The following is a 14,296-nucleotide window of genomic DNA, read 5'->3' on the forward strand; positions in this document are numbered from 1 at the left end:
TAATAATTCAAATGGTTCTAAAGTTATGACCCCAAATATGGGCCAATGACCAAAAATCTGTATTTTCTAGTAAGTGGAAATGTCAAATCCGGTTGGTCTTGGACCTCGTTGGACAAAATTGCCTTTAACTCAAAAATTCTTTGAGGTACAAAAAACGTTCGTATATGAAATTGTTTGGAAATCAATGGACTCTTTGTTTAGGAACCCTTTTACGATATTTTAATTATTTTATTAAATTATTGTCAAGAAAAGTGAAACTTTGCTGAGAGAATTATTAAAAAAGTTCCATCCAACCAAAATTGCCCTACACGCCAAAATTATTGACCGGAAATGACGTTTCTACCCAGAACTTCATCCTCAGGAATCGCTGAATATTGACTCAAATTAAATTCAAAATGCTTCAAGTGGTTACAAAGTTATGACCCAAAATGTCGACTAATGACCAAAAATGTCTATTTTCCAATAAGTGGAAATGTCAAACGCGGTTGGTCTTGGACCTCGTTGGACAAAATTGCCTTTAACTCAAAAATTCTTTGAGGTACAAAAAACGTTCGTATATGAAATTGTTTGAAAATCAATGGACTTTCTTTGTTTAGGAAGCCTTTTACGATATTTTAATTATTTTATTAAATTATTGCCAAAAAAAATTAAACTTTGCTAAGAAAATTATTTAAAAAAATGATCCCACCAAAATTGCCCTACACGCCAAAATTATTAACCGAAAATGACGTTTCTACCCTTAATTTCATCATCAGGGATCCCTGAATATTGACCTGAAATAAACTTAAAATGCTTCAAGTGGTTCCAAAGTGATGACCCAAAATGTCGACTAATGACCAAAAATCTCTATTTACCAATAAATCGAAATATCAAACGCGGTTGCTCTTGAACTTCGTTGGACAAAATTGCCTGTAACTCAAAAATTCTTTAAGGTACAAAAATCGTTCGTATATGAAATTGTTTGGAAATCAATGGACTTTCTTTTCTTAGAAACTTTTTTATGATATTTTAATTATTTTATTAAAATATTGGTAAAAAAAGTGAAACCTTACTGAGAGAATTATAAAAAAAGTTGATCCAACCAAAATTGCCCTACACGACAAAATTATTGACCGAAAATCACGTTTCTACTCTTAAATTAATCTCCAGGAATCCCTGCATATTGACCTAAAAACAAATTCAAAATCCTTCAAGTGGTTCCCAAGTTATAACCGAAAATGTCGGGTAATGACCAAAAAATCTCTATCAAACGTGGTTGGTCTTGAACCTCGTTGGACAAAATTGCCTTTAACTCAAAAATTCTTTGAGACACAAAAAACGTTCATATATAAAATTGTTTGCAAATCAATGGACTTTCTTCGCTTAGAAACCCCTTTAATTATTTTATTAAATTATTGTCCAGAAAAGTGAAATTTTACTGAAAAAATTATTAAAAAAGTTGATCAAACCAAAATAGCTCAACACGACAAAATTATTGACAGAAAATCACGTTTTTACCCTTAAATTAATCTTCAGGAATTCCTGAATATTACCTAAAAAAAAATCAAAATCCTTTCAGTGGTTCCCAAGTTATGACCGAAAATATCGGGTAATGACCAAAAATCGCTATTTTCCAATAAGTCGAAATGTCAAAGGCGTTTGGACTTGGACCTCGTTGGACAAAACTGCCTTTTACTCAAAAATTCTTTGAGGTATAAAAAACGTTCATATATTAAATTGTTAGGAAATCAATGGACTTTATTTGCTTAGAAACCTTTTTATGATATTTCAATTATTTTATTAAAATATTGGTAAAAAAAGTGAAACCTTACTGAGAGAATTATTCAAAAAGTTGCTCCAACGAAAATTGCCCTGCAGGTCAAATTTCTTAACTCAAAATAACGTTTCTACCCTCAAATTTATCTTCAAGAATCTCTGAATATTGGCTTGAAAAAAATTTTAAATTGCTTCAACTGGTTCCAAAGTTATGACCCAAAATGTTGGCTAATGATCAGAAATCGCTATCTTCCAATAAGTCGAAATGTCAAAGGCAGTTGGTCTTGGACCTCGTTGGACGAAATTGCCTTTAACTTAAAAACCTTTTGAGATACAGAAAACGTTCATATATGAAATTATTTGGAATTCAATGGACTTTCTTTCCTTAGGAACCTTTTTACGATATTTTCATTATTTTATTAAATTATTGTCAAGAAAAGTGATACCTTACTGAGAGAACTATTAAAAAAGTTGATCAAACCAAAATGGTCCCTTTACGCCAAAAAAAATTGACCGAAAATCACGTTTATACCCTCAAATTAATCTTTAGGATTTTCTGAATATTGGCCTAAAAACAAATTTAAAATCCTTTGAGTAGTTCCAAAGTTATGACCGAAAATGTCGACCAATGACCAAAAATCTGTATTTTCCAATAAGTCGAAATGTCAAAGGCGTTTGGACTTGGACCTCGTTGGACAAAACTGCCTTTTACTCAAAAATTCTTTGAGGTATAAAAAACGTTCGTATATGAAATTATTTGGAAGTTAATAGACTTTCTTTGCTTAGAAACCTTTTTACGATATTCCAATTATTTTATTAAATTATTGTCAAGAAATGTCAAACTTTGCTGAGAGAATTATTCAAAAAGTCGCTCCAGTCAAAATTGCCTTGCAGACCAAAATTCTTAGCTCAAAATAGCGTTACTACCCTCAAATTCATCTTCAGGAATCCCCGAATATTGACCTAAAAGCAAATTCAAAATCCTTCAAGTACTTCCAAAGTTATGACCGAAAATGTTGGGTAATGATCAAAAAATCTTTATTTTCCAATGAATATTTCAAAAACATCAAATTCGGTGGTTCTTTGACCTTGTTGTACAAAATTGCCTCTAACTCAAAAATTCTTTGAGGTACAAAAAACGTTCGTATATGAAATTATTTGGAAATCAATGGACTTTCTTTATCCAGAAACCTTTTAACAATATTCCAATTCATTTATAAAAATATTGGCAAGAAAAGTTGAAATTTGCTAAGAAAATTAGCAAAAGAAACAGCCTTGACCAAAACTGCCCTAGACACCAAAATCACGTTTCTACCCTCAAATCCATCCTCAAGAATCCCTGTATTTTGCCGTAAAACAAATTAAAAGTGGTTCTAAACTAAGTGATCAAATATCCTAATTTTCCAATAAGGTTCTCAAATTGAGTTACTCTTAAACGTTCCTAGACAAAATTGCCATTAACAAAAAAATCCTTCAGGCACAAAACCCGTTCATACATAAAATTATTGAGGAAAAAACACCCTTTCTTCACCCATGACCATTTCCTAAAAAATGACCCAATTAGCACATTAAAAACCAATCAATTAATGTCGCTTCTATTTAACCTTAACCGCACAAAATAAATGCAAATTTTACAATAATTAGAAAAATTATAAATAATTACTTTCGTATTACACCTTTGGACAAACACCATCGATTTGACCAGTCAGTTATCATCAGCGGTCGACGATGAATAAGTATTTGGTGGCTGTAGCTTTCCTGGCTGTTGTAGCGATAGCTATAGCACGTCCTGAAGACCTGTACACCTCAAAGTACGACAATATCGATGTCGATGAGATTTTGCATAGCGAGAGACTGTTAAAGAACTATATGAATTGTCTATTGGACAAAGGCAGGTGTACTCCTGCAGGACAAGAATTAAAAGGTAAAATAATCATCCTTTGAAGGCAAAAAACACGTAACGATGATCCCGCTAGAGCTTCTTCTTAATTGTGTTTTTGATTTTAGATCATTTGCCAGACGGTTTGGAGAACGGTTGTAAGAAGTGCACCCCCACCCAACAAAGAGTGGGAAAGAAAGTGCTGAAGTTCCTCATTGAAGAGAAAAGGGACTATTACGATTTGCTGGAAGCCAAATATGATCCCACTGGAAAATACAGGAAGAAGTATGAAGAAGATGCAAAAAAGGAAGGTATTAAATTGTAAAAGTTGATTGATCAAATGGACCTGTTACAACTATGTATAATAAAATGTTTATATCCGACTATTATATCAAGTGTTTTTTTTAAGGAATATTTCATAATTGGTCCCAAGAGGTCTCTTCAAACTATCACACTTATTTATTCATAATTTTATTCTAATTCATATTTCATATGTCCTCATTTATATACATTATAATATACAAAATATATTTAAATGTTCAAATTCTCCTTTTTGATCTCCTCCTCGTATTTCTTCGTGTAGGTGCCATCAGGGTCGTATTTGGCGGCCAACTCGTTCCACCATTCGCGTTTGTTCTTGATTAGGAAGTGAATCACTTTTCTTGCGCCTTTTTGTTGGGTGTCCGTGCACTTTTGGCAGCCGTTTTCCAAGGCATCGGGAAGATTTTCTGGAAAATGAATAACAGATTCAGAATCTGCGTGAAATTTCGAGAAATTTGATGGGTCGCATGTCATATTTTGGTCGGAAAGTTTCCGAGATATGGGCGGTTGAAGGTTTTGAATTGGGGTGGTTTTCAACTGTTTATTTTTCGGAAACGGTTTGTTTAAAAAGTAGCATGTCACCGCTCGTGTTTTTTTTTGGACTTTAGGCAGAATTCAAATATGTAATAGTATATAGGGGGTCCCATTTAAAATTAAGGTTAAGTTTTAAGACAGAACTTCGTCATTTTAAATGGGAGCCCCTATATATTATTACATTTTTGGATACTGCGTAAAATTCCAAGAATTTTGATATGCCACATGATATACTTCCTTTCAAAAGTTTTCAAGATATAAACAATTGAGAGTTTCAAAAAGGCGCGATTCTCAACTGTTTATATCTCGCAAACTGTTTGTTTGAAGTATAGCATGTGACCCCTCGTATTGCTTAGAATTTTACGCGAAATCTAACAATCGCCATTTTTTTGAAATTTTAAAAAATATATAAAAAAAAAACTCCAATTTTTTTGAAAAATTTTAAAATAAATGTCCAATCGATTTAATTGCACACAAATATGAAAATGTCTAATTTGACTGATTTTTTTAATTATGCGTATTTTTTGATATTTTAGGAAATAATTTTTTTCAAAAGTCTCCTTATTAAATCCAAAAAATTATTTTTTGATTTTTAAAAAAAAATCCTGATATAGGTGTCCAATCGATTTAAATAGAGAATATGCACACAATTTTCAAAGTACTCACTTAATTGGTTTTTGAGTTATAAGGGTGTTTTGAAATTTAAAAAAAAAAGTTTTTTGAAAAATTTTAAAATAGGTGTTTAATTGATTTAAATAGAGAATATGTACAAAAATTTTCAAAAGTCTCATTTAAGGAGCTTTTGAGTTATGGGCGTTTTTTAAAATTTTTAGTTTTTTTTTTAATTGAAACCCGAATAAAATTTAGTTCGTTGAACGTGTAAACTGCCATGACTGGAGTAGGATAATTTTAATTTTCAAAACTCTGATGTGTTTTTGTGTGTACAATGGCAAGTAACAGTACAAATGTGTTTGATGGAGATCCTGATAGTTGTTTTAAATGTAAAGTCATGTTTGACGATTTTAAAGCAATAATTCAGTGCACAGCATGCAAACAGTATCTTCATGGAAAGTGTGGAAATGTAGATATGCGAGGCTTCCACATGAGGAAGTCAACCTGGAAGTGCGATGGGTGCGAGGGATCAATAGTTGATGTGCCGAGAAAGCGTAGCAGGGTCAATGATTTCATTGACCAGGACTGTGTTGCTGAAATCAGTTACACCTTACAGTTTCTGGTGGCAAAGATGAAGGAACTGGGAGATAAGGTCGATATGTTGCTACACGAAAATCGAAGAAGTCGCTAGCCTTAATTACATCCAATTTTCTATGCGAGAGCAGTACAAAATGACAATAACATTTTGGTGGTGAAACAAAAAGATGCGGAGAAAAATATTAAGCAGGTTAAGGAGGACATAAGAAGAAAAGTAGACCCAACTGATATTGGCGCTGGCTTATCATTGGGTGGGCCTACAAAAAGCGGTAACGAGAAGGATCTAAAAGTTATACAAAACTCAAATTCAAACAAAAATGGGGGATAAGTACGTAGTAGATGTTCCTAAATCATTGGAAAGAAGATTAAAGGTAGTCGGAATTAATGAGTGTGAACATTCCCTGACTGATGGGGAAATTGAGAGGCAAAACAACATACAGAGGAATTCAGAAACCAAAATTAATGTAATCAGGAAAACAAAGATTAATAACAAAAGATTTAATTTGGTTATTGAAGTTGATTCAAACACCTATAGTAACTTTATTGAAAAAGAAAAAATAAACATTGGTTGGTACAGATGTTGGGTATTTAATAATTACAATATTCGTCGTTGTTTTAAATGTTGCCGTTATGGACATATTGCCAATGATTGTGAAGGATGTAAGGTGTGCGGTAAATGTACTGGCGAACATGATCACAAAGAATGTAATGTGGATACACCTAAATGTGTAAATTGTGCAGCGTCAAATCAAAAGTACGGTCTTAACTTAGATGTTCGTCGTACTGTGTGGGAGATCAATAAATGTGATTCGTTCAAAAGAATTGAGGGCCTCCAGCGAAATAAGTATATCGAATAGCAATTAGATTCAAATATTGTCTACAACTCAAGCATTGTCTATTTAAACTCTCAAGGCTTTTTGAACAATAAGGATGAAATAATTGTTTTATTAAAGGACTGGCAACCTAAGATCTTGTTTCTCAGTGAAACTCATGTATCAGAGGATATTGTACCCTCTGAACTTAATGTTGAGGGGTACAAACTAGAAAAGTGTGCGACAGACAATAATAGAACTGGAGGAGTAATTGCTTTAGTAAGACATGATCTTCGATACAAGTTAAAAAATGTGCAATGTGTTGAAAATTTTATTTGGTTGTTGTCCTTGGAACTGCCCTTGTCTGGAGTAAAGTATTTGTGTTCTGTATTGTAGTACCGTGCTCCACAAAGACAGGATGCTGCCTTTATTGAGGTTTTTGAAAACTACCTAGACGAGCTAAGCGATTTTAATGGCACTATTATTATTTTGGGAGATTTTAATCTGGATTTACTTAAAAACTCATTTTATGCTGACAAATTAAAGGATGTAATATGTAGTACCTACGAGCCAGACGCTTATTGATTATGTAGTAACTAACGATAAAAATTTACCTCTTGAAGTTCATTTAACACCGAAAATCCGTGACCATTCCATTATCTCGATTAATGTTAATCAACAAAATATAGTGACTCCGAATATAACTACTTTGAAAAGATCTACTATACATATTGTTAGTACACCTTGGAACACCAGCATTTCAGATGTTAATTTACAAGCAGAAGCCTTCATCTTCTCTATTACATCAAGCCTCAACGAAATGTGTTCCATGATCCCAGCTGTCACAGAACAAAAATATTAAGATAAGAAGTGGATTAACTTGGAAATTAAAAATCTGATGCGTGAGAGGGATAGTCTCTATAAAAGAGCCATTTTACATAAAAGTTAAGACATATGGGCAGAGTATAAATCAAGACGAAATGCTATCGTGAGTAAAATTAGGAATGAGAAAGACACAGCTATGGAAAAATCTGAAGACCCTTCTGCCGGGTAAAACTGAAGCAATACGGAGGGAAATTCTCTTTGGAACAAAGATTGAGACTGACGTGGCAGCAATAGCACATCAATTTAATCATTTTTTTATAGATAGTATCAGTGAGATTATTCAAAATATACCGCAACAAAATATAGTTAGCAATGCCCCAAGAAGTCCAGCCTCAACTAATAACGTAAACACCTCACTTTCAAATGGCGTCTTCCAGGAGTCCTGGAAGATATCAACAGTTATTCCTGTCCCAAAGGTGCCAAATACCAAGTTGTCTAATGAGTTTCGTCCTATCAATACTGTTCCTATATATGAAAAGGTCGTAGAAGTATGTGTAAAAGAGCAATTACTGCAGTTCTGTGATAACAACCAAATTATAGTTCCTAATCAATTTGGCTTTCGTGAACGTCATTCATGTGAATATCTGTGATAATTTTTTAAAGGCAATTGACTCGTGTTTTTGGATTTTAAAAGGGCGTTGATAGAGATATATTGTTGGGTAAGTTAGAGCACATAGGAATTAAGCTGAACGTTTTAAAGTGGTTAAAGTCTTATTTGTGTAATAGCTTACAACGTGTGAAGTTTAATAATGCTATGTCTGAAACTGTAAATGTCGATGTCGGTGTGCCCCAAGGTACTGTTCTGGTTCCATTATTGTTTTTATTTTACATTAATGATTTGGTTAGGGTGGCTCAAAAATCAAATATTATTTTATTTGCTGATGATACTATGCTCTATATAGTTGGTCAAAATCTACAGCAAATGGTTTGCGACATGAACATAGAACTTGGCAATTTGTTTGACTGGCTTTGTAACAATAAGTTAAACTTAAATACCACAAAATCAAAATTTTGTATATTTGGTAGACAGTTGAAGACATCGATATTGACATTGAAAGTGTAAGTGTTTGTGTGGATGGACAGAAATTAGTTTACGAGGATCAAATTAAATATCTCGGAGTAATTTTAGACTCGAACTTAACTTTTCAGGCTCATGCGGATTATATCATGAGAAAGTTTGCTAAAAAGGTAGGATCCATTAATAGGGTGGGACAAAACTTATCAATGAATACAAAAATAACGTTATTTAATGCTATAGCTCTTCCGCATTTACAATTTTGTTCAACTCTTTTATATAATTTACCGCAATATAAAATCGTTCAATTGGAAAAAATTCAAAATAGGGCAATGAGAACAATATTGAGATGTAACCGCTATACTCCTATTAAAATAATGTTAAATGTCTTAAATATGTTGACCGTCCATCAACGAATTATGTTTAATGTTAATGTATTTATATTTATGTTGAAGAAAGGCCTTTTACTTAATTATATATATGATAAGTTAGTGCTATTTCGTGATGTCCATAATTATAATTGTACTGATTTTATTTTAGCTCATAAGTGTAACACCGTTCAAATGCTTAATTCCGTGCTCTATAAAGGTTTGCTCGAATTTAATAAATTGCCTAATGACTAAATCTGTAATAATATAAATAGTTTTAAACGAATATTAAGAGTACGTATTTTAAAATTGTATTATTAGGCCCATGTTTTGTTTTGTTTTTTTTATATTTAATTTTTGTCGTTTTAACCTCTTTGTATTTTATATGTAGCAATTTGCTAAATAAAAATTGTTATATTATATTATATTGAAAATGTTTTAAGTTTTTTGAAAAATCTTGAAATGCGTCCAATTGATTTAAATAGAAAATATGCACACAGGTTTTCAAAAGCTTCATTTAAGTGGTTTTTGAGTTATGGGCGTTTTTTGGAATTTAAAAAAATACCTAATTTTTTTTTTGTTAATTTTTTAAAGTTTTTTGAAAAATGCTGAAATAGGTCTTCAATCGATTTAAATAGAGAATATGTACATACATTTTCAAAAGTCTCATTTACGTAGCTTGTGAGTTATGGGCATTTTTTGAAATTTTAAGAAATACATTTTTTTCAATTTTTATTTCCTAAATTTAGAGTTGTACTATCGTGCCGAAAAAAAACTGGGATAGCAAAATCTCCTATATCTCTTGGTCAATTAGAATAATATATTTTGATGTTGTCAAAGTTAATTTAATATTGTGACAGCCGCGTCAACAAAATCGTTCTTTCAAAATGCCCGCATTATCTCCTCAACAAAAAACGATAATATACACTCGTCTGATGGATAGTGTTCCTATAAGAAGAATCGCAGAAGAATTGGGCATTAGTAAAAATACTGTTTCCTTAGCTAAGACAAAATTGCAGAATATGGAACTATTGTAAGAAATCCAGGTTCTGGTCGACCAAAAATTTCAAACGACATTCAAGATAGAGAGTTAGTTGGCTTTCTAAGAAACAATCCGTTTGAAACAGCAATAAAGGCGAAAGAAAACACGCATTTTCCTGGTTCTGCTTAACTTCAGCACGTAGTAGGATAAGAAATTCGGAAATTAAAAGTTGCTGTCCAACAAATAAAATATTTTTGCCTGAAGCAAACAAACAGAGAAGATCAGAATTTGCCTATCAATATGCACACCAAAACAACATATGGGAAACGGTAATATTTTCAAATAAAAAAATCTTTCAATCGTACAATAGTGGCAAAATCCGCGTTTACAGGCTTTCTAATAAAAGATATGATGAGAGATATACACATAAGACTAATCAAAGTGGACGTTTAGGCCTGGTTTTCGAGGACCACCCGTTTGTCCAATAGTGCAGGGTATTGCAATATCTTTGGTGTTGCAATATCGTTGGTATAATCTATGGGCAAGATTTTATCTTCCAACATGATAATGCTCCTATAGATACAGCCCATATAGTTCAAAACTATCTAGACAAAAAAAATTCAAGTTTTACCATGGCCCCCGAAAAGCCCTGATATCAACCCAATTGGAAACGTTTGGGGTAAAATGGCAAAATATAAAATAAAATAAAAAATATGGTATACTTAAAGAAAACTTTAGACCTAGAAATCAGAATAAATAACGCCTAAAGATAGCTGACGCATGGGACCAAATAACCGAAGAATATGCCAGAAACTTAATTTTAAGTATGCCATGACGTTTGCAAACTGTAATTGAAACGATAGTGTGCTTACTAAGTCTTACTAATTTTTTATTCCATATTATCAAAAAAGATATTAGTTAGTTTTGGTTTATTTATAAAATGTATTCCAAATAAAAATAAATATCGAAGAATAAAAATGTTTTGTATCAATATTATTATTTAAATATGTAATTATTAAGAGTCCAAAAATTCATAATGCATACCATACCCAAGGAATGCGATTTACTATAATGGACTAGGAGATAATTCCCTACCTAAATTTAATGTCCCAGTTTTTTTTCGGCACGATGGTACATCTGGTGTCAACCAATAATAAACGTTCATTTAACTATCGTGTGTTATTTGGGTTAATTAAAAATAAAAATGTTCATTGTGAAAACAATTAATAAAAATAGTATTTAATTCATTTAAAGATCTACTTTTTTTTTTAAATAGCTTAGAGATCTAATTGTTGCAAATTAGACTATATTTTGATATCATAGAGAAATAAATCGTAATCTAGGAAGAAGAAGAATATCATGAAATCGACGAATTTGAGGCAACGGTACTGCAGTTGTTAATAATTATTAACATCCTCCCTATGTTTTTTTTTTTTATAAATGTCCTCTAGGACGAGAAACATGTGACCCTGTCTAAGATCCCTAGTATTAATCTTGCTTGCACTATTCCTTTTTTTATTAGACACAATGTCATACTACCCAATAGTATAATTTTTTAAATACTATATTAGCAACCTGTTCTATTATGAATTTCGAGTTCCTATATTGAAACACGTGGCTAAATGCGCTAAGCACAATGCCAAAAAACGAAAAACGAAAGATAATTATTAAAATGATGGTCAATCCTTAGACCCTAAACACTTCGATTATGAAATGTTCCTAAAGACTATTTAATGCCTCATAAGAACATTCCTTTAAAAACATCTTCTAATTGGAAATAACGTAATTTAAAATCGACTTACTCTTGAGTTCTACTCCATCCGGAGTACATTTGCCCTTCTCCAATAGACAATTCACGTAATTCCTCAGCAAACGATCGCTCTGCAAAATCTGATCCAGATCGACGTTATCGTACTTGGTGGTGTACTTATCATCCGCCAAGCAAACCACCAAAACCCCCATGAGCACACAAGAGATTACCAACAGTTTCATCTTTATCGTTGTATTTAATAAAAAGAGGAAGTTTTGCCAAAATGCGTTGTATACGAGTAATTTGAGTGCTAAAGTACCATTTAAGGTACTACGCGGCGATCTTTTTATATCCGTAAGTGCTTATTAGTTAAAAGATTTGTTTTATTCGTGAGTGGGGGAACGTTGATATATTCGTGACATATGTTGCATTTTTTTAATTAATTAATTAATTAATTAATTGTTACGGTAGTTAATTCTTTTTTTCTTCCTCTTAATGATGCACATGCAGGAAATTATGGCGGAGGCTTTTGTTGTACGAGTTGCGTAAATTTTACGGTTAAGGTTAAGCCGAGGGCAGGATGTTGCATTTAATATGGGAATTTTAATTTTGTTTTTAAAAATGCTGAATTAAATTATTTAGGGAATTTGTATAGAGAGTTTTAAGTGTTTGAGCTGGGTCGTTTTTGGGTTATTAATTTTTTTGAAGCCTAAATACATGTGTCATAATTTGTTTTTTAAATTAAATATATGCATTTTATAATAACTTAAATTATTTTGTTTTGCCAAACTATCGGTTTACGATATAGGTATAATGACACATTTATTGCTTGGGTATAAAGTACTCCTGACTGACAAATTATGTTGTTGAATTAGGTGTATAAAAATTATTGTTATTATTATTACTTTTATTTTTATTAATTTTTGGGAAAATTTGTTGTTTTTGTATGTAACTGTTTATGCTTAATAAAGATTATTATTATTATCGTCATTATTATTGTTATTATAAAAATAATTTTTTTTTGTTTTTTTGAAAAACGCAGAGATAAATATGTAATCGATTCATTTAAGGAATATGTTCATAAATTTTCAAAAGTCTCAATTGAATAGTTTTGGAGTTTTTTCAAGTTTCTTTGAAATAAAAAAATTCTCGAAAAAATTTTTTTTCTTAAAATTCTATTTTTTTTTTTGAAAAATCCTGAAATAAGTTTTAAATTGATTTATTGAAAGAACATGTACAGGAATTTTCAACACATTCATTTAAGTAGTTTTTGAATTATGAGCATTTTTTTAAATTTTAAAAAATAAAAAAAATTTATAAAAAAATTATTTTTTTTCAAATTTATTTGATTTTTTGATAAATTCTGAAATAGGTGTCTGATTGATTTATTCAGAGATTATATACAGAAATTTTCAAAATATTCATTTAAGTAGTTTTCGAGTTATGGGCTTTTTTGTTTTTTTTTTTTTAATTTTTTTGTTTTTGGAAAAATCCTGAAATAAGGGTCTAATGGATTTATTGAAAGAATATGCACAGGAATTTTCAAAATTCTCGTTTAAGTAGTTTTCGAGTTATGAGCATTTTATGAATTTTTTAGAAATAAAAAAAATTGTCAAAAATGTTTTTTTCTCAAAATTCTTTTTATTTTTTGGAAAATCCTGAAATTTGGGTCAAATCGATTTACTTAGTGAACATGTACCGGGTGTCCAAATAAGAAAGGACGCCGGCTGTATCTCGGAAACTATTCATCTTTTTCAACTTGTTTAAAAGAAAATTCAAAGGGCTTTCAAAATATGCACCTGTCAATGTCACTTTGTTTTCAGTAAAGTAGTCAGAGGGCGTTGTAAGTACCTATAATTCATTTATCAAAGGATTCAGAATTGGCAGGAATTAACAGATTAGATAAGTCGGAGTAAGTTTGTCTCAGCATTTTTACATATATTGAGTCGCATTAATATACAGGGTGATTCACGGTAGATGGCCTATGGATTATTCGTTTTAGGCGAAGAAAAAAAAAACGTTACAAAAATTAAACTCCCCTGACTTGATAACAGTTTATTTCAAATGCAATCAGAACTCAACGGATGCCTCTAGAATAATATATATGCTATGCGGTATCCAGAACAGAGACATTATACGAAAAGGACATTTGCAAGATTAGCTACTCGGTTAGCAGAAAATGGCAGTATCCGTTTACCTCTTATTCAATCTTCAAAATCCTTCTGACTAAACAATTATAACAAATAGCGCAAATTAATACTAAATATAAAATAAATAAAAATAAAACATATAACTAAATCAATTTCTTTCAAGATGTTTAAAGTGTCCACCATCGTTACTAATACAGTCGCATACTTTTCGATAAGTAACGTGAACTGCAGCCTCCACTTCGGCAACTGATATGCTTGTTACCGCATTTCTGATCCTGAATATCATATCATCTCGTGTTGTAGGTCTGGTTTGGTAAACGATATGCTTTAGTCTGCCCCACAAATAAAAATCTAGGCAAGTCAGATCAGGAGATCGCGGGGGCCAAGGAAATATACTTCCTCGACCAATCCACCTATGAGGAAACCTTAAATTTAAAAAATTTATCACATTTATCGCAAGATGCGCGGGACATCCATCGTGCTGTAAAAACATCCTTGCACGGGTTTGAATTGGGATGTCTTCAAGCAGTACAGGCAAGTGATCTTGTAAAAAATCTAAATAGGTGTGTCCATTGAGGACCTCTTCAAAAATGTAACACCAAACATTAACAGACCACCGACCCTGATACTGCACTT

The 14,296-nt window shown here is 31.7% G+C and overlaps 2 protein-coding genes across 2 annotated transcripts in view; one reads left to right on the plus strand and one right to left on the minus strand.

Annotated features, from left to right (window-relative positions):
- Positions 1-3,448: 3,448 nt before the first annotated feature.
- The window catches only part of LOC126743282 (uncharacterized), a 35,500-nt gene continuing 24,652 nt past the window's right edge, over positions 3,449-14,296 (plus strand). The window contains exons 1-5 of the mRNA XM_050450312.1: positions 3,449-3,679; positions 3,763-3,955; positions 5,480-5,753; positions 6,652-6,789; positions 8,422-8,583. Coding sequence (XP_050306269.1) covers positions 3,484-3,679; positions 3,763-3,955; positions 5,480-5,753; positions 6,652-6,789; positions 8,422-8,583 — 963 coding nt within the window. The 5' untranslated portion in view covers positions 3,449-3,483. The remainder of the gene's footprint in view (positions 3,680-3,762; positions 3,956-5,479; positions 5,754-6,651; positions 6,790-8,421; positions 8,584-14,296) is intronic.
- LOC126743279 (ejaculatory bulb-specific protein 3-like) lies at positions 4,090-11,846 on the minus strand. Its single transcript, XM_050450309.1, has 2 exons — positions 11,563-11,846; positions 4,090-4,362 (listed from the first exon to the last, which is right to left on the minus strand). The coding sequence occupies exons 1-2, from the start codon at positions 11,750-11,752 to the stop codon at positions 4,166-4,168; spliced, it is 387 nt and encodes a 128-aa protein (XP_050306266.1). The 5' UTR covers positions 11,753-11,846; the 3' UTR covers positions 4,090-4,165.

The sequence above is a fragment of the Anthonomus grandis genome, chromosome 12 (genome assembly GCF_022605725.1).
Source record: "Anthonomus grandis grandis chromosome 12, icAntGran1.3, whole genome shotgun sequence".
In the NCBI taxonomy this organism is placed as follows: Eukaryota; Metazoa; Arthropoda; class Insecta; order Coleoptera; family Curculionidae; genus Anthonomus; species Anthonomus grandis.

Bases quoted from the DNA above. Each gene is read 5' to 3' on its own strand.
- LOC126743279 (XM_050450309.1), bottom strand. From the start codon at position 11,752: ATGAAACTGTTGGTAATCTCTTGTGTGCTCATGGGGGTTTTGGTGGTT. The intron at 4,363-11,562 runs GTAAGTCGATTT...TTCATTTTCCAG, and splicing joins GGATGGAGTAGAACTCAAGA to AAAATCTTCCCGATGCCTTG.